The sequence below is a fragment of the Lobosporangium transversale genome (assembly GCF_002105155.1).
Source record: "Lobosporangium transversale strain NRRL 3116 chromosome Unknown BCR41scaffold_96, whole genome shotgun sequence".
Classification (NCBI taxonomy): Eukaryota; Fungi; Mortierellomycota; class Mortierellomycetes; order Mortierellales; family Mortierellaceae; genus Lobosporangium; species Lobosporangium transversale.
The window spans coordinates 1-25,472 of NW_019029074.1; the positions used below are offsets into that span (position 1 = coordinate 1).

A 25,472-nucleotide genomic window follows, 5' to 3' on the forward strand; every position below is an offset into this window, starting at 1 on the left:
CTTGATTACACTGGTTGTTAGGACGTGGCCTTGTTTGAAGTGAATGCAGAGCAGTTAGCAATGAAGAGATGAGCAATGAAAAGTAAATTTTTAAGCGTTAATGTTTGTGAAGGTTATGAAAACAAGTTCTTGGGTCATTGAACGTAAAATGGTATTTTTTAGTGAGACATGTTTAGGTTATTTAATGAACATGACAGGGGAAGAGTGGGGGGTGATACAGGAGAAGGGACAGGCTGCTGAAGAATGTTTTTTATTTTTTATTTTTTTCAATTGTCTAATAGTAGGATAAAGGGTGAGAGTGAAAGCGAGAGTAGAGAGAGTAGTGGGTGTGAGAATGAGAGAAGTGTGAGAATGAGAAAACTGTGAGAATGAGAGAAGTGTGAGAATAAGAGAAGTGTGAGAATAAGAGAAGTGTGAGAATAAGAGAAGTGTGAGAATAAGAGAAGTGTGAGAATAAGAGAAGTGTGAGAATAAGAGTAGTGTGAGAATGAGAGTTTAGAGTGTGAGAGAAGTGGAAGTGTGTGTAGAGGGAAAGTACGGAAAGAGAAAAGCTTTATTTTTTTTTTTTTTTTTTTCTGTAGACCTGCGAGAGAGAGTGAGCAGAGACAGAGAGAAGCACAGGGCAAAGTCTCCACTTTTTTTTTTTATTTTTTTTATTGTGACAAACAAACAAGGTGGGAGGGCAACTTTAGTGTTTCAACAACATAAAGTAATCGTAATTGTCTCTTAGGGTCTAGCAAAATGATTTGATCTTCATGTTTGACTCACTGACTTTTTTTTTTTTCTTTTCTTTTCTTTTCATGATTATGAAACTTTTTTTCGCTTTTCTCTTCCTCTTAATATCTCTACTGCCGCCAGACGGACCTGCATAATTGTCCATGGTGACTCTGGGGCCGCTATGACGTATTTATGAGAGTGTATGAGCTATGAACTGTAGGCTATGAAGTATGAGCGATGTATCAACTATGGTTATCCACTATGAGGTATCAACTCTGGGCTATCAACTCTCAACTATATCAGCTATCAGCATAAAAAAATAAAAAATAAAAAATAAAAATTAAAGAAAAAAAACTTTTCTACGGATAAACATTTAAAAAGGTCATGGTGAGAACCAAGTTTAAAAAGCTTTCGCGCGCACATTACGCTTTTCTCCTACACCTCCAACAGACCCACACCTTTCTCTCTTTCTCTTTTGCTTTTCTTTTTTTCTTCTTATCTCTATTAATCTCCTTTTAACCTATCTACCCACTTTACCTCCTTTTCATCATGGCTAAAGGCGCTGGTCTCTTCCGGATGATGAACATCATCGTTGGTAGGCTGAACTTACCATAAGATTACTTTTCTTTTTAGCTACTTCAACTTGAGCCCCCATCGTCTTACCAGTGCACTCCTTTGTTCTCTCTTACAATCATTCTCCTCTTTCTTTTAGCCGTCCTACTTATGTTAGGTGGTATTATCCTCTTCGTGGACCTTGGCTCATGGAACTCTGGTATTTTGGGTGTCTTTGTAGTGTAAGTTAATTTCTATGGATGGAAAAAAAAAAAAAAAAAAAAAAAAAAAAAAAAAACCTTCGCTTCTAATAACTCATGATTAGCTTACGCGTGGTTGCATGATAACTAATATTTAATGTTGGCAATGCCCGTCATCTTGACGGAATCGATCATCCTTTTTTTTTTTTTTTTTTTTTGTGGCAAAGCTTGTTTGGGCTCTTGACTTTTATTCTAGAGTTTACTATCCCTGAATCGATCGTGTACAACATGGGCTTCATGTTCACCATGTTAGGGCGCGGAATATGTAAGTGAATCTTCTCCACAGTTACACACACTTGTCGATCCATACTCATCTCGAACCCTAACCACCTCTTTTTTTTTTTTTTTTTTTTTTTTTTTCGTTTTCACTTTAAATAAAAAGTTTATATTTGGTAAGTAAAGATACAGATATTTGCAGTTGTCATCAACTATTGTTTGTTTGAGTATATAATTTAACTTTGACTATTTAAATAGCATGGGTGTCCTCTGTCTATCATGGAGATGGTTCAACATCGTGGTTGGATGCATTGTCATGGCCGTCGGTCTCTTCTACGTTGCCATGCACTTCAAGGGAGCAACACCTTCTCCTTCCATGTCTGCAGTCCCCAACACCTCCAATAACAACCTCTACTCTGGTTCTGCTTCAGGCCTTGGATCTGGCCCCGGCACTGGCCATGGCACTGGCCATGGTACTGGCCATGGTACTGGCTATGGTACTGGCACTGGCTATGGCTCCGCCTCTGGTTACGACAATGCACAGTACAGCAAACCAAACCCTGATCAACCTCAAATGTCTCAATCCTACCAGTACCAGAACCAGAACCAGAACCAGAACCAGAATAATAACCAAACCTCCTAACTCTATTGATTCTTACACTAATCGTCCTTTTTTTTTTTTAAAAAAAAAAAAAAAAAAAAAAAAAAAACCTTTATATTTTTTTCTGTTTTAACTTACGAATACTTAATGTCGTAGTATATTTAAAATAAAAATAAAAAAAGCTATAAAGCTATTCGATCTTTTTTATTCAAATAAAATAAAAAAAAAATATCTAAACAATCCTGCAAAACTCTAACAATCGATCGATTTTATGGTGCCTTCATGGCCTTCTTGATAATCTCTTCAGCTTCATCCAAATCTTCTGGTAGTTGGATCATCCTACGATCAAAATGACCCTCAATCTCTCTCATCACCTCCATACTCTTGTCATCATGGATAAAGTTGACCGACACTCCTGTGCGACCGAAACGACCAGTGCGTCCAATACGATGAAGGTACGTTTCAGGGTCCGGTCTTCCATACTGGTCCGTAGGCATGTCATAATTAACAACCATGTTCACATTGGCAATATCGATGCCTCGGGCAATAACGTTGGTCGTAATAAGAACCTTGGACTTTCCTGCACGGAAAGAATCAATCACTTCATCACGCTGAGTTGCTTCCAATTTTCCATGCAAAGAAACTACCGCATGATGCTTTTCCGACATCTTTTGTGCAATCTCATCGGCTGTATCACGTCTCTATTAAAAAGTCACATTCAAACAAGTAAGTAAAATATATAATGAATAAAAGACTTCGGTATTATCTAAAAAACAAATAAAAATAAAAATAAAAATAAAAAATAAAATGAAAAATAAAAATAAAATAAAATAAAAAATAAAATAAAAAAGTAAAATAAAAAAGTAAAATAAAAAAGTAAAATAAAAAAGTAAAATAAAAAAGTAAAATAAAAAAGTAAAATAAAAAATAAAATAAAAAGTAAAATAAAAAAGTAAAATAAAAAAATAAAATAAAAAGTAAAATAAAAAAATAAAAGATAAAAATAAAAAAATAAAAGATAAAAATACGTCGTACATAGATCCTACCTTTACAAAAATAATACTCTGACTGACAGTCAACAATGAGTACAACCCCACAAGGATATCGTACTTTCTATTCTTGTTGCCCCTCGTCTGATCGCGGCAGTCGACATAAAATTGTTTGATACCGTCAACCGACAACTCCTCAGGTCTAAGTGTGATCTGGTTGGCATTCACCGCAATCTCTTCTGCAAATTTACGAACACGGTCAGCCCATGTTGCAGAGAACAGCACAATCTGACAATCTCTGGGCAAAAATCTATAGTAGTCGTGGTGAATAAATTGACTGTTGAATCTGACCGGTCTTTGATCTTCAACAAAAATTGCCTCTACTCACAATCCTTACATAACCACACCAACGGTTACATACCTCTTCAGTTGACGACTCTGATCACCAAGGCCTTGCAAGTCCAACATGTTATCTGCCTCATCCAAAACATAGAGGCGAATATTCTTGGAATCGATGACACGTCTCTTAATCAAATCCGTCACTGTTCCCGGAGTGCCAACGATAACATGGGCAGTCACCTTGGGCGGCGTATTCTCGTCCTTGATAGCTTGGAATAATGTCACTTGCGTAAATTTACCCATCTCTTGAATAACCTCCATGGTCTGGCGTGCCAATTCACGCGAAGGCGAAAGAACCAAAGCCTTAGAGTGTAAATTTTTTTTTTTTTAAAAAAAAAAAGTCAGATTATGCCAAAGAGTTAATAAGTAGATTGAAATTTGTAGCATCAACGTTTGCAATTTTTCACGAGGTCCTTACCTGAGGAGCTTTAAGATCATAGTTGATTCTGCTAAGAATAGTGAGAGCAAAAGCAGCTGTTTTGCCTGTTCCTGACTGGGACTGAGCGATCATGTTACGTGGACTAATCAATGGATTAAAAACAAAGATGCGACGTGGGAATGTCAGATGAATATGTATGCATATATGCATTAATATCAAACCGTATCTTTTTTTTTTTTTTTTTTTTTTTTTTTTTTTTTTTTTTTTTTTAAAAAAAATAATAATAATAATAATAAAGCACTCATACGGGTTTTGAAGCAAAAGTGGTAATGCTCGCTCCTGGATCTTGGAAGGCTTGGCAAACTTCATGTTGTAAAGTCCTTTGAGCAAGTCATCGTGCCTATATAGGTAGAGGAAGAAAAAAAAAAAAAGTTCATACCGATTTCAAAAGCAAACCCAGTCAATTAGAAAGAAGGATTGAATAGAGTATGGTATTAGACTTACAAACCAAGGTCTTCAAATGAGCTGATAGAATAAAGAGGAGAGTTGACATCAGCCTGTTGATCCGCAAGCTTGACTACAACATTATATGAGGACTCGAGCAAATCGGTAGCTCTTTCTTGTGCAGTCTGGACCTCTGTAAATGCACAGTACCGTTCGAAAAAGTAAGGAAATGGATTTTTGTTAGGGTTCATTCGATAAAAGTGATAACCACACATTAAAAGAAGAAAAACAAAAACAGTGAATCCCTGACTATACCTTCACCACCATCATCGCGTGATGCCTCAAGCTGTGTTGTCTCGAGCTTTGTGGACAGGGCTGCATAAGGAAAATGAAAAATAATAGTATATGAATAAAAACAGAGTCATAAAAGAGTCGAAAGGGCGACTCACATATTGACGCGATACAGTGATACTCAGGTAGCTGCCACGTCTTTGACATAAAAAAATTAACATCGCCATGCATACCTTCTGCAGATGTCTCATCTGCGAAGACGAATCCCAATGAAGAAAGAACTTTTGTGATTAGAAGGTTATTTCTTTATGATTATTACTTTTTTATCGTATAATTCTATTGAGATAGAGAGTTGGCTGAATACCTGGTGCAGAGGAAGCCATAGTTGGAATGTGGGTTTAAAGGTTGAGACTGTAGATACTAATGACTGTTCCTGCAAGCTCTTTGATGCAACGATGCAACAGAGTAGAGGAGTAAAAAATGCAGTTGATGGAGGTGCTCGAAAGAAAAGAGTTGGTCCTATTCTTCCTCCATTCCAGCCTATTTAAACGACTTTGCCTCCCACTTCAACGTGAAATCAAAGAGCAGTCTCAATGGAGGTGACAAACACGGTAAGCCACTTTACTTGGCACTTTTTTTTTTAAGCACAGAGGAGAATATTACTCTTCTTCTGCAACCTCACTCTGTCCCTCATGGCTTCCACACATCGCGCCATTGAACCCGAAAACCAGGCAGGGGAACAGCTTACGGACCAAGCTCTGGATATAGCTCCTCAATATGATAATACAGTCGGTGCGGCCAATCACTATGATGACGACGACGATAGTTTTGACAGTGAAGATATTGACTTGGATGACCTCGAAGATGAGCTTAATGACTTTGATGGTTGGGATAATGCCACAGGAGGTAAATTCTTTGGCTTTCATTCATTAGGACTGTTGCCTTAGACGTACTAGTCACATATTGGTATGACAGGTATCTTTTTTATTCATCCGGGACATATATTCTTCGTCTTAACTGTTCCGGATCGCTTTTAGACTTCACAAAACAATACAATCGACTTCGTCAACAACTCCAGCCAAATAAGTCTACCAACCCTGTTATCAGTACACCTGCAGCAAATCAACCACGCAAAACATCTGTAGTAGCAAAAAAGACCGAGTCAAGTCATTCTATAGAGAATGATCCGCACAAACAAGGTGATCAGATCGATGCACTTCAAACAAAGTTTGAAGGAAGACTTCATCTCGGCGAACACAGCGTAGCTCCGCCTGTAGCAGAGCTCAAGTTAGGCAGTAAGAAAGCTGCTGGTGACCGGTATGTCTTAATAATGAAGATATAATTAGGCTTTCTTTTTTTTTCTTTTTTTTTTTTTTTTTTTTTAAAAAAAAAAAAAAAAAGATATACTTTATACATAAAACATTCCATAAAGTTATAATGATACTAATATGTTTTACTGTGTTCTTAATGACCGGAAATATAGGACCAAGAATACAGATAAATCGGATCGAGCTACTTCTGATCAAGTCTTGGATCCTCGCACACGTATTATTCTCTTCAAAATGCTCAACCGCAACATTATTTATGAGGTCAATGGATGCATCAGCACTGGAAAAGAGGTAGGTGCTTTAACCTAAAAAAAAAAGAAAAGAAAAAAAAATTAAAGTATCTCACAGTTATTTTGCTCTGATATATTTATTTAAAAAAAAAAAAAAAAAAAAAAAAAGGCGAACGTTTACCATGCTAGGACTGAAAGTGGCGAGCATAGGGCCATTAAAATTTACAAGACATCCATTTTGGTATTCAAAGATCGTGATCGCTATGTTTCTGGAGAGTACCGATTCCGACATGGATATAACAAAAGTAATCCACGCAAGATGGTCAAGATCTGGGCTGAGAAGGAGATGAGAAACCTGAAGCGTTTACATCAAGCCGGTATTCCTTGTCCAGAGCCATTAGTACTTCGTATGCATGTCCTTGTAATGGGATTCTTGGGTGACAAGAATGGTTGGGCCTATCCACGTCTCAAAGATGCGCAAATTGATGTAGATCGATATCCAGCCCTGTACTTCCAGCTCATCAAGTATATGCGTATCATGTATCAAACATGTCGCCTCGTACATGCTGATTTAAGCGAGTACAATATCTTGTACCACTCACGTACATTATATATTATTGATGTGTCGCAGTCGGTCGAGCATGACCATCCTCACGCCTTCAACTTTTTACGAATGGATATTACCAATGTATCAGACTTTTTCAGGAAAAAGAATGTTGCAGTCATGGGCCAAAAAGAACTCTTTGACTTTATCACTGATGTGAACATTGAAATGACGGACGAAGGTATGGATAATGAACTCGAGAGAATTCAGAATAACCTTCCACTCAACGAGACCAAGGCAGAGGCGGACAAACGCATGGTTGATGAAGCTGTGTTTGCGCAATCATATATTCCACGTCACTTACAGGAAGTCATTGATGTTGAACGAGATGTACGCAAGGTTTTGGAAGGCAACACGGAGGAACTTTTATACACAAAGATGACAGGCATTAAGGATGTGGATGAAAGGCCGAAGCAGAAAGTAGAGCCGAAACACCCATCCCCAAAAACCAGGGGTCCTGGCGACGAACAAGATACAGTTACTGTACCAGCAGCGGCTACTACCTCTACAGACGCAGCTAGTATGGATAAAGGGGCAGACATTGGCAGAGTATTACAAGGTCAAAAGAATCAGGAGGTATCAGGAGCTAATATCGAAGAACAAGATCGCGAAGAGGAAGAGGAAGGTGATAGCGGTTCAGATAGTGAAGATAGTGATTCGGATGCAGGCGAGGATGTTTTTACGAAACAAGCACGCGGAAAGAGAAATGAAGACAAGGAGGCGAAGAAGGAACGTAAGCTTAAATCTAAAGAGGAAGCGCGTGAAAAGAGGAAGAACAAGATCCCTAAAGCAGATAAGAAGCGTAAAATTAAGTCAACGTCTTCAAAGAAGAAATAAAGAACTATAGGGAGAAAAAAAAAAAAAAAAAAAAAGAGAAAAAATCACGTGGAGAACTTCATCCTAAAGAAATACGGAAGGGAAAATCCTTTTTTGATCTGATCACTTCCTTCTCTTTGTTAAAAAGGATCAACATCATGAGCACCATCACTATTCCCACAGCATGTGACATGCACATTCATCTGCGACAAGGATCGCTTATGAAAATGGTTACGCCTGCTGTGGCGGAAGGAGGCGTCTCGATCTGTTATGTCATGGTACTGCATGGAAAGCGTTTCACCAACTTGCTTCGAGCTATTATTATTCTTAACAGATTTTTGATATGCTTCTCGGTTGACAATTATCTATGTTTAAACTCCCCTGGGTTTTTGACTCAATCCCTGATAGCCCAATCTCCAACCAACCATCTCCAACACTGAGATGGCGCTTGCATATAAGGCAGAACTCGAGAAGCTGGCGCCTAAAGTTACTTTCCTTATGTCACTTTACCTCAACCCCTCATTGACTCCCGAGGAGATCAGGAAGGCAGCTAAGGCTGGTGTTCGCGGTAATAGATTGGTGTCATCACAGACAGATTTCTATTTTCTTTTTCTTTTTTTATTTTTTAAGCTCTTTGAGCGTTGTAGTCGATACCTAGGGAATAATATCTCAAAAATGAATGGAGCTGACTGAGTGGAAGGACAATTCTATACCAGAAGGAGGCGCATTGCCGACTTGATCTGACTTTTTTCTTTTTTTTTTTTTTTTATTCTTTAACATCGGTTACTTGGAATGGGGGTTTAACAGGTGTCAAGTCGTATCCTCGAGGCGTAACAACAAACAGCGAGTCTGGTATTGAGAGCTACGATATTTACTATCCTGTGTTCAAGGCTATGGAAGAAGAAGGCATGGTTTTGAACCTTCATGGTGAGATCCCAAGTGATGCAGATAAAGTATGGTTCGACTCATTGTTTTTTTTTATGCGCATAAAAAAGTTTTTTTTTTTTTTTTTTTTGATTACTCGTGTCCCATGGCTCTCAATCTTTTTTGCTGACATAAAATACCATGTTTGTGCTTGTGTATTCTGTGTGAATGTGTGGAACACGTGTATAGAATGTCTGTGTCATGAACGCTGAGGAAAAATTCTTGAACCACCTCAAGGATATTCATTTGGCTTTCCCAAAACTCAAGATTATTTTGGAGCATGCAACTACGGAAGCAGCTGTGAACATGGTCAAATCCTTGGGTGACACCGTTGGCTGCACCATCACTGTGCATCATCTGCAGTTGGTTGTTGATGACTGGGCTGGCAAGTGCCACAACTTCTGTAAGCCCGTCGCAAAGTTCCCTAGTGACAGACAAGCTCTTCGCAATGTTATCAAGGAGGGTAAGTTTTACATGTATCTGTATAAAGATATTGATCTATTGCAGGTGACGATGTGGAGTAAGATAATACAGGGAGTTGAGCTTTTTTTTTTTTTTTTTTTTTTTTTTTTTTGCATAAAGGTCATCCTCGATTCTTCCTGGGTACAGACTCTGCGCCCCATCCTTCACACAAGAAGGAAGGACCTGAAGCATGCGCTGGAGTGTTCACGACCCCATTGGTGTTGCCCTATTTAGCGACGATCCTCGAGTCCTTTGGTGCATTGGATCGTCTGCAAGACTTTGCCTGTAACTTTGGTCGTACGTTCTATGAGGTTAAAAATGAGAAATGGGTTGGACAGGTGACTCTTGTGCGTGAGACTTGGGATGCACCTCAGAGTTACTCCTTTGGGGACGCGAGCGTAGATGGCGAGGAACATGGCAAGGTGGTTCCATTCATGGCTGGCAAACCTCTGGCGTGGAAGATTGCATCGATTGCTTAGATTACTTAGATGCCTAGATGCCTCTAAATGAACAGCGTCCATATAGTTGTACAATTCATTAAAAAGAAAGAAAAATTAATCATGCAACAAGAGACAGCGCAGCTATTTCAGCTATAGTCTGGAGTATTACCATCGAAGGTAACTATAGTCTATTGTACAGTCTACGCGCAGCATTTGGGTCAAGGGAAGACAAATAGAGGTGTCGAACTGTTTGCCAAGACCAAAAAAAAAAAGTATGCCATCATCGCCACAGCCATCCATTGTGATACGATTCAAAAAAAAAAAAAAAAAAAAAAAAGTGCAAGACCAGATGTGTTCCACCACGCGACAGAGTAGGACAGAAACGACTAGTAGGAGCATAAGAAATCAACAAACCAAAGCGCGTGAAGCAAACTACTCGAATAGATAGATAGAGATTAAAAAAAAAAAAAAACCAGAAAGGAAAAAAAGAGAGCACGAATACCTTTCGTATACCTTGATGGGATTGGCATGAACAAACGGCATATCTCTAGCCAAGTATGCATGCATATTGACACTGCATTGCATCGAACGCAAAAAAGACACATGTACTTTTCCGCGTTTGTTATTTTACTATTTTACTGTATTTTACCGTCTGCCTGCCTTTTTGATGCATAAGCTAGTTCCTCACGCGTGTCATCTGTCAGTTCACATCGTTGACTCGCCTCTCCCTCTCCCTCCCCTCTCTGTATCTCCATCGAAGCATGTGCCTGCTTTTTTTAATCCTTTTGAGAGTTGAGGACTATAGAGAATGAAAGCACAAAAATAGTTTACTTTTTTTTTTCGCATGGCGATATGCGCATGGGTATATAAATGTGTGTGTGTTTTCATTGAAGAAAATGAGTTTTCCTTCACTCCTTCTTTACTTTATTCACCTTTTCTTTTTTTTTTTTTTTTTTTTCCTTCATTGCCTCTCTTGTTTTTCATTCATACAGCATTCATATACACATCCATATATCATATTTATCTTCTCTATACTCATATTCATTTTGCCTCCACACTCTTACACTTTCAACATCAAAGAAATTCAAAATGGCTGCGTTAAAAGCCATGCTTCAGCTTCAGCTCCAGCTTCGCCCTGGATCATCGTCTTCACCAACGTCCCTTTCCAGCTCCAGTTCTCCTTCTAGTTCACCTGCAACACATGCTTTCCTTTCCCCTCTCCACTCATCATCCGCCACTGTAGACACGTCTTGTCTCTCTCTTTCTCCATGTCACTCGCCCTCAACGCCCTCTATTCTCTCCACTACATCAACTATCACCCCCACAACTACCACCACCCTCACCACCACCACTGCCATGATCACTCAATACAATACCTATACCAATACCAATACCGACACCAAAACAAATGCCAATACCAACAACAAATCCAAATCCAAATCCAATACCAATGCAAACACCAACACCAGTACTAATACCAATACCAATACCAATACCAATATCGGTGCCAGTTTCATTGCCAATATCAATACCTATACCAATAACAATAACACTCCATCAAAATCTTCTCCTACCAGTGCCATCCACACCACCACTTCCTCTCATACTAGCAAAAAGCCATTAAACCTGGGCTTACACTCAGGTGCTGCCTCTGGAAACTTAGGTAAGGCAAGCCTCAGTCCCACACACCCCTCCCCTTTATCATGTTATGCAACTCTATCATCTCCTACGAAATAAAACCACCCTCTCTTTATTCTTTTTTTTTTATTTTTTATTTTTTTCCTCTCTTGAGAGTGTCTGTGCAGAAAAATCTGCCTTTATTTTTTTTTCTTTTTTGGGGGGGGAGGGAGAAAGAGAAGGGAGAATGTAGGGATGTTGTGTGTTTATGCGTGAATGAATGAAGGTTTGTACGTAACATGATACGCTGCACCAGTAAAAAGAAGTTCATCCCGCGAGCTCTCTTTTGCTGTTCTCCTTCCCGTCTGAATTTACTTTCTACCTTTCTGTTTGTCTAAGAATATTTGGCAATCAAATTCCATCCGAGAAAAGATAAGAAAAAAAGTTATTGTTACCGCTGTTTGCTTGTTTGTTTGGGTGGTTGGATTGGTTTTTTTTTTTTTTTTTTTGTGTTTGTCACGGAAGTCATTCCTCAATGTTTGGCAACCGTGTGAATCGTGGGTGTCGAAAGTGAAAAAGATGAAAGAGAGTTGTTTTTTTCCCCTTCTATTATTTGTTGATTCTCGATCCTCTTTTCCTGAAAAGCGTTTCCCTTTCTCCTTCATCTAGTACCGACTTTTTTTATTTTTTTTTTATTTTTAAATAGACTTGATTGATGCCCTACTCAGAGAGAGAGAGAGAGAGTACTTGAAGGGGAGGGTATGATCGAGTTTACTGCACCGCTTCATAATCTAATAGTCTTTTTATTACTATTGTTTATTTTCAGGTCTTGTCAAGTTTGCATTGGACAATGGTCAAGCAATAGATTCTGCCTTCAATGGGGTCCTTCCGATCCATGCAGCATGTTGTAGCAATGCGAATGTGCCTGTGGTCCTATTCCTGATCGATCATGGCGCAGATGTTAACGTGCGACGATATCCGCGGAAATATAGTGGTGACAGAGTTGGGTACGCTTGAGCTTTGGGATCATTGGGAAAAAAAAAATTTTTTTATGCGCATGGGCCATGTCTGTATTCTCACGAGAGTCTGGGCTGAGTTTACAGTCAGCTTTGACCACATTATCAGTCAGGATTATGATGATGGTCAGCAATGTCCTGCTCTATACCCTCACTCCTTCCTCTCCTATGACATAATTGCTGTCTACTAATCATTGTTTATTATCATTCTCATTTTCTAGTCAAGCAGTAGGGACAACAGGATGTACGCCCTTGCACTTTGCAGCTGCCAATGGATGTCTTAGCATTGTAGAAATCCTTCTACGCCATGGTGCCGTTCCTGACTTGGCAGACAAGGCAAGTGACATGTCTTCATTTCTACTTAAGCAAAAACAAACAAACAAAAAAAAGCTGTTCATACTCCTTATTAACCCTGCTTCGTTATTACGATCAATCACAACAGTATGGCTCAACACCTTATTCTGTTGCTATGGCAAGAGGCCACCCCGAAGTCGCCAATTTACTCCATCTACATGTGTCTATGCAACGGGGTATCCAAGTAATGACCCCAGAGGATGACCTCAGAGATAGTCGGGACAGGGACTCTCTCTCTAGTCCAAGGACTAGTGGAGATTTTAGTCGTAGGGTCTCCGCCATCATGGCTCCAACTCGATCCTGCACTCAACACTCCGAAGCCACTTCGCCATCCACATCCACCGCTACAGCTTCAACTACATCTCGATATCTCAATCAGCGTCGTGTTAGTCTACCCTCCATCATGGAATCACCATCATCGCCCACTGCCCTTTCCGCCCCAAGACAATCATGTGATCTGTCAAGACCACTCTCGAAGGAATCATTGCCACCGAGGTCAGAATCGGTTGATCCTCGACTCTTGACCAACGCCCAGAGGAAAGCAACAGCAGCACCTACACCTACTACTACTACGTCCGCCTCGCAAAGTAGAACGAATACAACAATGAAGGACAAATCGTCTCAAAAGTCACAAATACTACAGGGCTCTCTGCCCAGTCTTTTAAGCACATTGGAGCCTACTCTATCCATCGCCAGTGCCAGTAGGCGTCGATCGATCGATGCGTCTACAGTATTAAGTATTTCACCACCAGTCATGGCATCTGCTACTCCACGATCATCAGTTCTTCGTCGCGTATCTCTTGATCTCATTAGGTCTGTACGGCCGCCTACAGATCCCAAATTTAGACGAGACTCGGATGCTTCTACGTCTGATACTATCATCTCGGACCCATCATCATGCTCTACTCTAACCAGTCCCATGACACTCAGTGGAGACGATAGTCGGGCGCAGTTAGAATCTACAATCCCCGGAGAGTCAACGCGATTAGGAACGAACGACCGCGTAGAATTAAGTCCAATGGAACGCTCCATTTCTCAACCTCCACTGTCGCCTTCTACAAATGGAGCGCTACGCAGAGCAGCTGAGCGCGCTGTCTGTCAATCATTTGACCTTCGGATGTTTGCATCACCTCTAGAGAATGTCGAAGCTGAGAAAGAACATGACGGAAGTAGGAACGAAGATGAAGAAAGAGATACGTTTGTTGAAAAGAGTTTCCGCCGGCGTAGCATGCAAGAGTCCCTCTTTGGCACAAAGCTCAGTGGATTTAATGATGAACTTTCATTTTTCGCAAATCGCTCTTCAAGGATAACTTCGTCCATGTCGTTGGCCTCGCTCCAAGATTTATCAGGCAAGGATAAGGATATAACAAAATCTTCCAACAGCAATGCCAACAACAACAGCAATGCCAACAACAACAGCAACAACAACAACAACAACAACAACAACAACAACAGCAACAACGGTAAGCTTAAGCCCCCCTTCTCTGGTAGCGCAACTATCTCGGGACGGTTCTCACGATTATGGTTTAGTGGACCAGCGAGAGAGATCCAGGAGGAGGAGACAGGAGGAGGTCTTCATGGTCAAGATGGGTCGACAAGTTCAATCGAAACTGGGCAATGGCATATTAATGAAATGACAAGGACTAATACCACTAGTTCTGAAGTCAAGGCACGTGTTGGTATGATGAATCGCCTATCAGGCATGTGGACGCGTCGATAACCTAAGAACATCCTTGTTGGAAAAAACCTCGGTTTGTTTTGTACTATAATCCAGTATACAATACCTCATCCAAATAAAAAATAAAAAAAATAAAAAAAAAATAACCACTTTGCAAGGGAACAAATGATGTAAACAGAGACCAAGGGACCGTTCCTTTTTGTTTATTACAACCCCTACCCCTATTCACTCAATACGCGTCAACGTCCCATTAAGATTCCTCTTTTTTTTTTGTAAAAAAAAAAAAAAAAAAAAAACTGAACGATGCAGGTCAATAGGGAACATTTTCTCAACTTCCTAATGGCATGTGTCTTCTTCGAGTATGGAGCCGATACGGAGCCAGATTGGATTCACGCCATCAGTTACAGTGACCTAGCAGCCATTTTTAACATCGTGGCTGAATTCAGTCGCGATTACAGTGAGCTTAGTATTCCTTGTGAGAAATACATTTACCAACAAGGGCTGAAATGGGAACACAACATGTCAGCCTTCATGGCCGGTTTCCGTGAAACGAATCGTCTCTTTCCATATGTCTGTGAAGACAATGGTAATGAAATATTGGTTCCAGGGTTGTCCCCTATTAACGTCCAGGACTTTTTGTGGCGCTATGCAGAACAAGTCGCAGACGAATACAAAGATGATATCGCGATCCTCATCAACAAGCTAAGATATTCACTCCGAGATATGAAAGGCTCTGGAGGCATCCTTATACAAATCGAGGGTCGTCGTAGTGGATGTTTAGGGGTTCTGAAATTTACTGCTGCTCATAATCGAATCAAAATGAGCAGAAGACGTCTACGTGAGGCTGAACTGGATCGACAGCGTGTAACAACAAGTCAGGAAACAAGAACTGTGACAGAGCAGCAAAGACAGCATCAAGAGGGACTACAGCTTCAAGACGAAGCATTGCAACGACTAGAAGAACAACGAATAATGCGTCAGCTCAATATCAACATGTATCAGCTAGAAAAACGAATTATGAATTCCACTGAGCAAGAGGATCGGGTTTCTAGTTTTGTGACCACATTGAGTGACCAACTGAACTCTTACTTCTCCATCAACAGCTTGACAGTCCATCTTTTGGGGTCATTTGCCAATGGATTAAGCTCTCATGGCAGTGACTACGATCTTACGGTGGAAGATCTCGATAACATCTTGGGCGTACATCGCCTAGGAGACGCGCTTCGATACCATGGTTACAAAAATGTGTTTGTTATCCCGAATGCCAGGGTACCTATTGTGACATTTCGAAACCACGAAGGCGTCAACTGCGATATCAGCATTAATGCCATGTTGGGCGTCGAAAACTCAAAACTCATCAAAACCTATGTCAAGATCGACCATCGGGTTCGTGTCGTTTGGTTTACATTGAAAAAGATTGCAGAGAAATGCGGAATCCTCTCCGCCAAACACGGATTTCTCAGCTCATACGCCTTAACGCTGATGTTGATTACCTTTCTTCAGTCCATAAAGATTCCTGTTCTTCCTTCACTACAACAGCAGCCCGCACGCAGACTGGTGAGCAAGCAGGCTGAAGGCGTACTTTGCTCCTTTGATCATAACTGGTCCAATTATGTGGCCCTGGCAAACTACAATACATCTACCGCTGCTGAACTCTTACTAGGCTTTTTGACTTTCTTCGGAAACAATTTCGATTATGCAAAATGGGAGGTCAATTGTCGACTGGGCCAGATCCGGATCCGAGAGACCATAAATTCAAATAACCGACGCCAATCCGGAGGGGGGTTTTGGGTCATGGATCCTTTTCTGATCAACAGAAATGTCGCAAACATGGTGCGAGGACAGAATGTCATCAAAATTAAGTCCTCCTTCCAAAGCGCACACCTTCGGCTTCAAACCGAGGGATGGAGCTTTTTCGATTAGTCGATTAAAAGCGATTTCTCTGAACATTGTCCCATAAATTACAAAAAAGAAAGAATAAAAGTAAAAAAAAAGAATAAAAAAAATTAAAAAAAATAAAAAATAAAAATAAAAAAAATAAAAAATAAAAATAAAAAAATAAAAAATATTTCAAGTACGATTTTTTTTACTTTCTTTCCAGGTCTTTAATAGATACTGTTCTATAACATTTAAAAAAGATGTTTATCATCTTTGTCCTTGGTACTCTTCTTTTCCTGTGCCTGCTTTCTCCTCTTGGCGGCCGTCGATGCCAAATGTTGCTCCAGCAAGTCTCCAGTCTCTTCACGATGACTCTCGGGTCGTGATGCTTGTAGTCCATGTTCATACTTCTCCTGAAGTGTTTCCTGGTCCATCTCCACCAGTTCTGAAGGATCCAATGCTGCTTCAACGCCAAATGTCTTGCGCTATTTCAAGTCAAAATACATAAATGGAGATAAATTAATTAGCTATACATTCAAATTGTTCTCCACCAACTAAACGGCAGACCAACAGGAAAAAAAAAAATAAAAAAAAAAATAAAAAAAAATAAAAAATAAAAAAAAAAAAAAAAAAAAGGGGAAAATAAAATGTTTACCTTCTTAGATGAAGAAGATGACGACGCAGTAGTCGACGACAAATCGTAAATGTGCTGTGATCCCATGAATCCTGTAATATTTGTCTGCTTCTGAGGAATAACAGTGTAGAGTGACTTCGGTGCACCATCATCTTCATCCTGTGTCCTCCTCGTATCCTTTCGAAGCTCAATAAAATCAGGGGTCTCCAGTCCACTAGCAACACTTTGCATGCCACTAGGTGTGACCAGGCCTTCCTGAAATTCATCCGTATCCTCGTCCTTCTCGTGCTGCCCAGTTTCTCGCTCAGCCTCCTCCTCTTCTTCTTCCTCTTCCTCCTCCTCCTCCTCCTCTTCTTCATCTGGATCCAACTCTCCCCAAAGTGATTTCTCAACTGGTTCCATGTATTCAGAATTAATTTGAGTCTGTGATGATCCAAAGACATCTCCATACAAAGGACGGTTGAATTCGTCTACAGGTGGTTTACCCCATCCACCTGGATGATATCCCCATTGTGCTCCTTCTGGAATGGGCGCATTCAAACCTGGGATCTTCAAATTTTTATATCCTGGTGGTGGGCCATACCGTTGCATATTAATTAACCATGGAGGCGGTGCAAGAGGTGGAATAGAGAGAGCTGCTATGAGTTCTTCGGAAAGATTGCCTGGCTTGACTTCCTTAGCTTTTGTTTCAAACTCTTTCCCTTCATGATATCTATAGGATCAGAATGGAGATCATACACATTAGAATGATCGGCTTTTTTTTTTAAAAAAAAAAAAAAAAAAAAAAAAAAGACAGCATACAGTTCTCCATGCATCGTGAGACGGGGTCGAGTCTGGTATCGGAAAAAGGCATCATGTAATTTTTGATAATCAATATCAATCTTGCCCATCTTTGGCTGGACTCTTTCTCTTGTCTTAGTCTTCAGTTTAGAAGCGTCTTCCTTCTCTTTAACTGCATTCCTGAGCTCCATGATCCCTGTGTCTTTAATGAACTCTGGCAACTCAAACGGCTGCTTCTCAATACCACGCTTCCCTTGTAAGTACTTGCGTTTTTGACTCCAGTGAGCTGGAACCGGAACTGTATTGCGGTACCCTTTTAATTGAACCAAGAGGTTTGGATCTGACGATGTCACATCAATCCACTCTACAACCTCAGGATGTTTTGCCAACTGTTTCAATACCGCAACACTCATTCGATTCAACCGCTTGAGCTTTTTTTTACTAGCCGCTTGCTTTTCTGCCTCCTTCTCTGAATCAGATCCAGAATCATCACTTTTCTTATCTGCCTCCTTTGCATCCTGTCCCTGGGCGCTACCATCTGCCTTTTCTTGCTATTGTCCCATCAATATGAACAACCAGGAGATAAATCTTATTAATAGCTAGACATTAGGGAATAAAAATAAAAAAAAAGTCTTCAAATTTTTTTGCAGGCTGTAAACTCACGTCTGTCTCTTGATCTGCCATTTGAAAGTGCTTGAACACTTCCTGAAATGCCTCAAACCCCTCCAGTTCCACAGGCTTCTCGGGAATCCATTCTACTTCAACGTTCAATTTCTGTAAAGATACAATTTAAAAAGGTATTAAAAAAAATATTAGCGCTATTCGATGTTTCTTCTCTGGAATCATATATCGTGAATATGCAAACCAATATTCCCTGCTTCTGCATAACTGGCAACTTGCTAATTAATGACTTAAAGAAAAGCCTACCTCCTCATTATTGTCTTCTTTTGCTTCACTTCCGTTCTCCTTTTCCTTTTCTTTTCCTTGAGCGTTAGCAGCATTATGAGCCTTTTTCTTCTTTCTACGTGTTTTAGTCTGTTTTTTATTGTTATTGGTCTGCTGTGTGCCTGATTGACTGGCAACTGTCGTCAACTCTGAATCTGTCGCAGAGTTTGATGCTACGCTCTCCTGTGTGGTGATAGCCATTTGGAGTAGGTGTAGTCGAGAAGCAATTCGAAATTAAAAAGAAAAAGGGTGGAAAGACTGGGAGGGAAGAAAGAAATTTAAAAAAATATAATTACATTCGCTTCAAAATCTTCAAAATGTAAATGATACTGGACAGCAAAAAAAAAAGCTTCTTTGTGTAAAGCTTACAAGTAAAAAAAAGATGTAGTTGTGGCTTTGATACCATTGTTCGCTTTGTCTTACACCCCTTAACTTTATTATATTAACCCTCACGATCTTGATCTCTGTTCCCTTGGTTGCTGTGGTCTCGAGCAGCCTTATTATCATTACTGAACCACATGCGCTTCGAGTACTCTAGCCTCAATAGCAGCTGATCTAACTGTCGAATCACATCGAATGATTTTGCTCCGTTACCCAACAAGCTTGAACCCAGCCCAGGGACACTTCTTTTCAATATAGGGCCGTCCCCCAAGGATCCTGATCGCGACACTGCTGACAGATCAGAAAACAATTTAGTGATGTTAGCCCTAAAGACTTGGTTCAAGCGGCATAGTTCTTCCCAGTCCTTTCGCACGTCTTCATCACGTTCTTTCTTCCCTCGCCCAAACTGGAAGCCATCCTGACCAGCAGCACGGCGTCTGACAACCTCACAAAAGATCTGTGCCCCACACAATATATTCTTTATAGATAAAGATAAGTTTTCTGAAGTCAAGAGAGATGCCCGACGGATCTCATACAAAGCTTCTGCATGATAGTTATAGATTGAGTCGAAACTCTGCGATTCACCAAAGGACGGAGCATTGTAGAGTGATGTTGACGACGATGATAAGAAGGATTCGCTCTGACCCGTCTGAAGTGCAATAATTCTTTTTAAAAGACCATCATAAGTAGGCGCAATAACATCCATCTACATATGGAGGGACAAATACAAGTTAATGGAACGTAGATATACACATATGCAGTAACCCGTCGGGTCCCCCCAAAAGAGAACAATCACTGTCCCGTACCTGGAGATAGGTCCACAAGCAATCGACAACGAAATTCATATCTGAGCGCATTGCAGCAATATGTCTTAACATATCTGATTCTTTATGATATCTTTGAGCATCATCATCACCGTTTTCTGCGTGCATTATCTCTTTGAGTTGACGACTGTACTCTCTGATGCCTTTGCCGCGTCTTCTGGTGTTTCTTTGCTGTTCCATAGACTTGATTTCCATCCATGCCTGTTGTAGCTTGACTTGGGTCTTACGGACTGCCATTAAAAAAGCAAATAAATCACTGTATAGATTCAAATCATCGATCGTAAGGAAGAAATCAAGTGGCCACGCTAATGAATAACAGAGGCGTACTGGAATTCCAAGGAGCTGATCATCATAATTTCCTCCTGTTTTCATTTGAGTCTCTTTATCTATAGTCCCATCATCATCCCCTACATTTCCACCTTGATCTGTCGTAGGTTTCTTGAGTATCCGAAGCTCAAATTTCAATAATTCTGGATCTTCCTGTGCAGAAGTACCTTGAGCAGCCTTCACAAGTAAACCTCCTAGATCATGGTCGCGTATTGAGCCTGTAGAAGTGGTCTGGATAAAGGAGGCTTTATGTTGTTGTTCAAGTGTCGAGAGTCGATTCTTATTAAAGTCCTCTAGAGCACTGATGAGTCCAAGTCCGAAATCCCCATTGCACAACAAGAAATATCGTTTGAAGGATTCAAAAGTTTTGATGATTTTCTCTCCTACTTGGACCACAACCCATAAATGGTTCGCAATATCTTTCCGAATCCGATGAATGGCGTGTGAGAGGTGATTCACGTTGAATGTTTTTGATTCTGCCGTTCGATAAACCAGAGGGAGAATCAGATCTCGATGGTGCGATGTCATCGAGGGAGGAATTGGGATTGGCTTTGGTTTGGCTTCACGTGCTGTAACAATGGCCTTGCCGATAAAAAGCATTTCGTGTGCTAAAGTGGTAGGGATCATGATTGGAAGCATGGACTCGTCTAAAACGTATTCCTTATTCCATTTGATTGTTGTCGAGTATGGAGCTGAATTTGCCGCGTGCAACTCAGAAGAACGTGTATTTAGGGATTCGAACGACCTATGTGATCGACGCCCCAGCTCGCTGTTGTATTTCGCTTCTGAGGGCACTGTTGAAGACTGAAGCTGGACGATGAAAAATTCGTCGAAAGGGTCTTGAATTTGTCCATACACCGTCCATGACACTATCTGTCTCATCATGACCCCGCAGCAACCCTGAAGCAAGTCATCCATCCAATCTTTAAGTAGGGGCACGCCAGATGCAGCCTTATTTTGCAGGTGATTAATTAGTCGACCCCCAATAAATGGTGAGCCTGAAGAGTACGCATCTTCGATCTCTGATATGAGACTGGTAATCGCAGGGAATACGAGCTCAAAGGGAGCAAAGCGAGATATAATGGTGGAAAGCGGAACAATGCCACCTAGATTGTCTTCTCCAGAAAGAATTGCCGTCTCTGTCTGGATGATAGTTTGTCGATAACTGTCGAGACGATGCTCAAGAGTACTGGCCAATGCCTTTAGATATAACCCCTGTTGTTGCGCATGGCCTTGCATCAACAACTGAGCGCGTAATGAGGCGGATGTTGCTGTGGGCGATCTACAGGAAGCAATAAAGTCCAAAAAGCGTCTGAAATAGAAGCCAAGTTGCGCCAGTCGGTCGAGACCTTCTCTTTCAGCGGGGTGTAGTAGCGCAAAATCAGTGATAGCAAATGTTGTTGCAATCTCTGGCTCAGGTGGGAAAGGCCGAAAGATGTCACCAGGGTAACCAGATAAGGCGACAAGTAACTCGTGTAGCATGACCTTTACATCTCTATGCTCATTGTGAGCAGTAAATGAATGAATCTTATGCTGACTTGACTCGTCTACTTATTGTGGCTTTTTTTTTTTGTCCTTTTGTTCTCTCATTCATAATCTCCAAGAATCAGTTTGACCTGAATGGAGCCATACTATCCACCTTCACTCGGTTCAGACGATACAGTCTACAGTGCAGATAGTATTGAGTTTTGTCCATTCTCAAGCCACTCCAGCTTGCTAGGCTGCGGGACCTATCAGCTTGCGAAGGACGAGTCTGAGGAATATCAACAATCCTCACAGGAGCATCGACAGGCCAAAGACCACAAGGACCATAAGAATGATGAAGATGAAGACGAAGAAGTTAAATTTGATAAACCAATGCTTCGCTTAGGGAGGCTCTTGATGTATAATGTGGAGGGCCATAGTGACGAATCGCGAAAGCTGTGAGTGGTTTTAATTTGCTTACACGAATCGATCCCATAAGACTTTAGGCTCTGAAATCTTTCACGAGCCTTTCTCCGCTCTGCACAACTAAATGAAACTTGAGATGTCGATAGGAGAAACACTTCATGTATTCAAACAGCAGCTATCCTTGACATGAAATGGTAGGATGCGATATCAGCTTGACAGGAAGACATGTCTTTGTTTTATATCCCATGAAATAACGCCTAACATCTCATTCTCGCTAGGTCGCATCAACTGATCAATGGGCACCCAACGCTTGGCGTAGCAGATGCTTCGGGTGATCTTTCTCTCTATCAATTCAAAAACGATGGCAATGACCCGGAGCTCGTTATAAAGTATGAAACAAATACCGAAAAGAAGTTGGCGCTATCACTCGATTGGTCAAATCGTGTACAAGCAAGGTAAAATAAGTAAAACATGTAACATATTTATCCATTCGGTATTCCTCAGTGATTGATTTTTTTTCTCTTTCTTTTTCATACTATGAATCTAATGTCAGCGGAAACACACGGATTGCAGTGTCTTTGAGCAATGGCGACATTACCATTCTAGATCTTGATTCATCTATCCTACAAGAAAATCAGACATGGCACGCTCATGACCTTGAGGCATGGATTGTTGGATGGAATTATCATGATACCAATATCCTCTATACTGGGGCTGATGACTGTAGACTCAAAGGATGGGACATGCGTATGAATTGCAGCTATGCCACGTTTACAAGTAAAGCGTAAGTTTTTTTTAATAGCAACAATAATAATAGTTGGGACTCGTACTCTTTTGTTGACCCTGCTTATTTATAAACATCACTATGCTTAAATATGTAGACATACCATGGGTGTTTGTAGTATCCAATCCAATCCACATGATCAACATACACTTGCAACCGGAAGGTAGGGAAGACTTTTTCAAAATAAATAGTATAACACCTTTATATGTGCTGAGATAAGCGCTGATGACTTTTCGCCTTGTGAATAGCTATGACGAAAACGTGCTGATCTGGGATACTCGAAACATGAGGGATCCATTGTCGAGAACAGAGGCTGGCGGCGGTGTTTGGCGGTTGAAATGGCATCCTACACGTAAGGATACTCTTCTAGCAGCGTGTATGCACAATGGTTTCCATGTACTGCACTACACTGAGGATTGGCTATCCGCATCGATCGAGTCGAGCTTTACGGAGCACAAAAGTCTCGCTTATGGTGTGGATTGGTCCTACGCACCTCTAGAAACATCATTGTATAAACAGCCGTTGGTTGTGAGCTGTTCTTTTTACGATCATTTGATTCATCTTTGGTATGTAAATGCTTTTCAACCTTTAAAGAAGTGATCTATTGGGACCATAGAGTTCCTGATATATTAATTAGTTCTATTGGCTATTTAATTCATTTACCGTAGGCGACCGAAAGCATAAAAATGTCACCAATTACCTAACCTCACACGTTAGTCTACAATTGAAATGGATTTTGACATGGAAATATGAAAGCAATAAAAAGTCCTACACTAACAATGGTGAACTAATGGAGCTCTTTAGTTGACTAATGGTTAAATTAAGACCATTGGCCTTAGACTCCAAGAAAATATTCATCCACAGAATTGACGAGTCGATTATCAATATCATCGTTACTACAGAAAAATATTACACTCCAGTCTCATTTTTTTGCAGATCAGGTCAAAAAAGTGGATTTTATATATTTGTATCAACGTCTATTGACCAACTCATTTCCACTATTATAAAAGAAGGTTAAGCGATTCTATTGGCTCACTACATTCTCCCTAAAGACAACAACTATTTTTTTTTTTTTTGTTATAATCCCTAAAGCATTTACAGACAGCCACAATTGTCTGACCATTGGTGGAGGGAGATCTCGTTTGACATCTTCCCCCAAAAAAGGAAGCCACCATGCCAAATGAAGTGTTAGTTCCTATTGCATGGCTTGGGTGCGTTCGTTTATAATTCGGCATAATCTAGGTTTACTATGAAGTATCCGCTTGAGCTTGCCAATTTCTTTTAACTTCCTAGTTTTTCTAGTTTTCCAGGTTGGTACCTTGCAAAAGGCGTTTATATTAGGTTAGTGGGAAAAAAAGGACAGAGGCTTAAAATTTTAATTTATAAGTGCTGAATACAAATATCCCATGACATGTATGGGTCTACAACTGCTTGTTACCAATATTTCTTGTAGTCAAGTAAGTTATGCGCTTTTTGCCAACTTTGAGGGTTACCTGATCCATGAAGCCGAGGAATCGGTACTTATCCATCTTTGCTACAGTCCGAAATAGAGCTCTTAAAGTGACCAGCAACAGCAACAACAACAACAACAACAGTAGCAGTGCCAGTATTAGAACCAGTAACAGGCCAGGCAGTATTATCGCGCGCATACCAGCTCATGGTATATCCACTCGGCTGATTACATCGGAAACACCTCAATCAGCACGTTCAGACTATGCCAGTGCTAATAGAGGTGGCTCCAACGTCGACAGAGGTGGGAACGTCAGCTCTGCCGTCTCTATGCCACCATTTGGTACACCTACTCCACCAATTATGTCCAGGCGTTTCCGAGTCGTTCAACCTTTCTACATTTATAATGACAACATAGTAACTGTGACGATGACAGCGTTAACCTTAGTATCAGGCAGAGTAGAAGTAAAAGTAGAAATGGTATTAAACGTGTAGGTAGAAGCAATGGACCCCGCTCATCTCCTCATGCAAGTGCCATCCCGGAAGGACCAAGGACACAAGGACACCAAGGCCTATTCTGCCTGCACCAAGTAGAGCACAAAACAATAAATGTGGCAGACTGATCTTGAGGCAGCAACTGGAAATTTGACAAAACATGATGACTACAGTGAGAAGTGTGCAATGGTACCAATCAAACCCAACACAGCTCAGTTCGAGAAGGATAACAACCTATCCTTCCGATATATTTCGAATCTTCTTAATAAAAGAACTATTCTGAAGTCATTGCCCGAAGGTTTGCTAGATTCCAGGTATAATGTCAGAGGGTCAATCCGTGAGTTCTATCCAGTAGAGCTGCTTCTAAAGGAGCTGGTGCTTGCCGCGAGGCGTATGCGTTTACCTATGGACTACTCTTTGCTGCGGTTTATGGCAAATGGAATTTACACGATACTTTCATTGCATAAGGGTGGGTTGAAGTTCCCAAGGTCAAAATTTTCAAACTCTTGGATCGCATCTTTTACCAAGGCCTGAGGTTTCTCGTATCATTAATTGATGGGAGAAGCAGACTCTGTCGACCTTACCAAACTTGCACTTCAGATTGAAAATATTAAAAAGATTACTTTCCAGTATTCACTAGCTGATATTTACAATGTGGATGAGGCAGATCTCTTTCTATAGGCCACAATGGCATGGGCTTTTGACCTGACTCTGGAGCTGAGAGCAGGCACAAAGCCTGCAAGCTCAAGAGTGTCCATATTACTCTGC

General features: G+C 40.7%; 11 protein-coding genes across 11 annotated transcripts; 7 read left to right on the plus strand and 4 right to left on the minus strand.

Annotated features, from left to right (window-relative positions):
• Positions 1-1,266: 1,266 nt before the first annotated feature.
• Positions 1,267-2,388, plus strand: BCR41DRAFT_427018 (COPI associated protein-domain-containing protein; the record flags this gene model as incomplete). The annotated part of the gene is made up of 5 exons (XM_022030814.1): positions 1,267-1,312; positions 1,430-1,511; positions 1,697-1,794; positions 1,912-1,921; positions 2,004-2,388. The coding sequence occupies 5 exons, from the start codon at positions 1,267-1,269 to the stop codon at positions 2,386-2,388; spliced, it is 621 nt and encodes a 206-aa protein (XP_021875143.1).
• A 126-nt stretch (positions 2,389-2,514) lies between these two features.
• BCR41DRAFT_427019 (ATP-dependent RNA helicase DBP5) lies at positions 2,515-5,363 on the minus strand. The gene is made up of 9 exons (XM_022030815.1): positions 5,213-5,363; positions 5,082-5,099; positions 4,873-4,932; positions 4,618-4,750; positions 4,421-4,513; positions 4,153-4,255; positions 3,757-4,037; positions 3,393-3,645; positions 2,515-3,047 (listed from the first exon to the last, which is right to left on the minus strand). Exons 1-9 carry the CDS (start codon positions 5,229-5,231, stop codon positions 2,616-2,618), a joined length of 1,392 nt encoding a protein of 463 aa, XP_021875144.1. The 5' UTR covers positions 5,232-5,363; the 3' UTR covers positions 2,515-2,615.
• A 161-nt stretch (positions 5,364-5,524) lies between these two features.
• BCR41DRAFT_365683 (RIO1 family-domain-containing protein) lies at positions 5,525-7,857 on the plus strand. The gene is made up of 4 exons (XM_022026176.1): positions 5,525-5,754; positions 5,886-6,165; positions 6,332-6,467; positions 6,576-7,857. Exons 1-4 carry the CDS (start codon positions 5,541-5,543, stop codon positions 7,845-7,847), a joined length of 1,902 nt encoding a protein of 633 aa, XP_021875145.1. The 5' UTR covers positions 5,525-5,540; the 3' UTR covers positions 7,848-7,857.
• A 95-nt stretch (positions 7,858-7,952) lies between these two features.
• BCR41DRAFT_365684 (dihydroorotase, homodimeric type) lies at positions 7,953-9,777 on the plus strand. The gene is made up of 5 exons (XM_022026177.1): positions 7,953-8,104; positions 8,235-8,394; positions 8,634-8,779; positions 8,940-9,213; positions 9,333-9,777. Exons 1-5 carry the CDS (start codon positions 7,985-7,987, stop codon positions 9,689-9,691), a joined length of 1,059 nt encoding a protein of 352 aa, XP_021875146.1. The 5' UTR covers positions 7,953-7,984; the 3' UTR covers positions 9,692-9,777.
• Positions 9,778-10,154: 377 nt separating this feature from the next.
• On the minus strand, positions 10,155-10,558 carry BCR41DRAFT_365686 (hypothetical protein). The gene has a single exon (XM_022026178.1). It carries the CDS (start codon positions 10,538-10,540, stop codon positions 10,358-10,360), a length of 183 nt encoding a protein of 60 aa, XP_021875147.1. The 5' UTR covers positions 10,541-10,558; the 3' UTR covers positions 10,155-10,357.
• Positions 10,559-11,008: 450 nt separating this feature from the next.
• Positions 11,009-12,843, plus strand: BCR41DRAFT_315514 (ankyrin repeat-containing domain protein; the record flags this gene model as incomplete). The annotated part of the gene is made up of 3 exons (XM_022021213.1): positions 11,009-11,315; positions 12,096-12,276; positions 12,507-12,843. 3 exons carry the CDS (start codon positions 11,009-11,011, stop codon positions 12,841-12,843), a joined length of 825 nt encoding a protein of 274 aa, XP_021875148.1.
• A 550-nt stretch (positions 12,844-13,393) lies between these two features.
• Positions 13,394-14,359, plus strand: BCR41DRAFT_376053 (hypothetical protein; the record flags this gene model as incomplete). Its single annotated transcript, XM_022027012.1, has 2 exons — positions 13,394-13,808; positions 14,304-14,359. 2 exons carry the CDS (start codon positions 13,394-13,396, stop codon positions 14,357-14,359), a joined length of 471 nt encoding a protein of 156 aa, XP_021875149.1.
• A 233-nt stretch (positions 14,360-14,592) lies between these two features.
• Positions 14,593-16,289, plus strand: BCR41DRAFT_365688 (hypothetical protein). Its single transcript, XM_022026179.1, has one exon. The coding sequence runs from the start codon at positions 14,621-14,623 to the stop codon at positions 16,238-16,240; it is 1,620 nt and encodes a 539-aa protein (XP_021875150.1). The 5' UTR covers positions 14,593-14,620; the 3' UTR covers positions 16,241-16,289.
• Positions 16,290-16,584: 295 nt separating this feature from the next.
• Positions 16,585-18,079, minus strand: BCR41DRAFT_289210 (hypothetical protein; the record flags this gene model as incomplete). Its single annotated transcript, XM_022020324.1, has 3 exons — positions 16,585-16,680; positions 16,851-17,541; positions 17,631-18,079. Coding segments are annotated over 3 exons (1,236 nt in total), but the record flags the coding sequence as incomplete, so codon positions are not given.
• An 885-nt stretch (positions 18,080-18,964) lies between these two features.
• BCR41DRAFT_390952 (gamma-tubulin complex component protein) lies at positions 18,965-21,610 on the minus strand. Its single transcript, XM_022028308.1, has 2 exons — positions 19,742-21,610; positions 18,965-19,641 (listed from the first exon to the last, which is right to left on the minus strand). Exons 1-2 carry the CDS (start codon positions 21,566-21,568, stop codon positions 18,997-18,999), a joined length of 2,472 nt encoding a protein of 823 aa, XP_021875152.1. The 5' UTR covers positions 21,569-21,610; the 3' UTR covers positions 18,965-18,996.
• A 53-nt stretch (positions 21,611-21,663) lies between these two features.
• BCR41DRAFT_365691 (WD40-repeat-containing domain protein) lies at positions 21,664-23,630 on the plus strand. The gene is made up of 7 exons (XM_022026180.1): positions 21,664-22,008; positions 22,123-22,170; positions 22,255-22,431; positions 22,530-22,760; positions 22,858-22,923; positions 23,009-23,326; positions 23,429-23,630. The coding sequence occupies exons 1-7, from the start codon at positions 21,707-21,709 to the stop codon at positions 23,442-23,444; spliced, it is 1,158 nt and encodes a 385-aa protein (XP_021875153.1). The 5' UTR covers positions 21,664-21,706; the 3' UTR covers positions 23,445-23,630.
• The last annotated feature ends 1,842 nt before the right edge of the window (positions 23,631-25,472 follow it).

What these genes read in the sequence shown, in the direction of transcription:
- BCR41DRAFT_427019 (XM_022030815.1), bottom strand. An exon ending in TCATTTGAAGACCTTGGTTT is followed by an intron (nt 4,514 to 4,617) that starts GTAAGTCTAATA and finishes CTACCTATATAG; the next exon opens with GCACGATGACTTGCTCAAAG. An exon ending in AGAGTATTATTTTTGTAAAG is followed by an intron (nt 3,048 to 3,392) that starts GTAGGATCTATG and finishes ACTTTTTAATAG; the next exon opens with AGACGTGATACAGCCGATGA.
- BCR41DRAFT_365683 (XM_022026176.1), top strand. Translation starts at nt 5,541, where the DNA reads ATGGCTTCCACACATCGCGCCATTGAACCCGAAAACCAGGCAGGGGAA. An exon ending in TTGGGATAATGCCACAGGAG is followed by an intron (nt 5,755 to 5,885) that starts GTAAATTCTTTG and finishes GATCGCTTTTAG; the next exon opens with ACTTCACAAAACAATACAAT. An exon ending in AAGAAAGCTGCTGGTGACCG is followed by an intron (nt 6,166 to 6,331) that starts GTATGTCTTAAT and finishes CCGGAAATATAG; the next exon opens with GACCAAGAATACAGATAAAT.
- BCR41DRAFT_365684 (XM_022026177.1), top strand. Translation starts at nt 7,985, where the DNA reads ATGAGCACCATCACTATTCCCACAGCATGTGACATGCACATTCATCTG. An exon ending in TCCCAAGTGATGCAGATAAA is followed by an intron (nt 8,780 to 8,939) that starts GTATGGTTCGAC and finishes ACACGTGTATAG; the next exon opens with AATGTCTGTGTCATGAACGC. An exon ending in TCGCAATGTTATCAAGGAGG is followed by an intron (nt 9,214 to 9,332) that starts GTAAGTTTTACA and finishes TTTTGCATAAAG; the next exon opens with GTCATCCTCGATTCTTCCTG.
- BCR41DRAFT_365686 (XM_022026178.1), bottom strand. Translation starts at nt 10,540, where the DNA reads ATGAAAACACACACACATTTATATACCCATGCGCATATCGCCATGCGA.
- BCR41DRAFT_365688 (XM_022026179.1), top strand. Translation starts at nt 14,621, where the DNA reads ATGCAGGTCAATAGGGAACATTTTCTCAACTTCCTAATGGCATGTGTC.
- BCR41DRAFT_390952 (XM_022028308.1), bottom strand. Translation starts at nt 21,568, where the DNA reads ATGCTACACGAGTTACTTGTCGCCTTATCTGGTTACCCTGGTGACATC. An exon ending in GCTTGTGGACCTATCTCCAG is followed by an intron (nt 19,642 to 19,741) that starts GTACGGGACAGT and finishes CTCCATATGTAG; the next exon opens with ATGGATGTTATTGCGCCTAC.
- BCR41DRAFT_365691 (XM_022026180.1), top strand. Translation starts at nt 21,707, where the DNA reads ATGGAGCCATACTATCCACCTTCACTCGGTTCAGACGATACAGTCTAC. An exon ending in GCTATCCTTGACATGAAATG is followed by an intron (nt 22,171 to 22,254) that starts GTAGGATGCGAT and finishes CATTCTCGCTAG; the next exon opens with GTCGCATCAACTGATCAATG. An exon ending in CATACACTTGCAACCGGAAG is followed by an intron (nt 22,924 to 23,008) that starts GTAGGGAAGACT and finishes CCTTGTGAATAG; the next exon opens with CTATGACGAAAACGTGCTGA.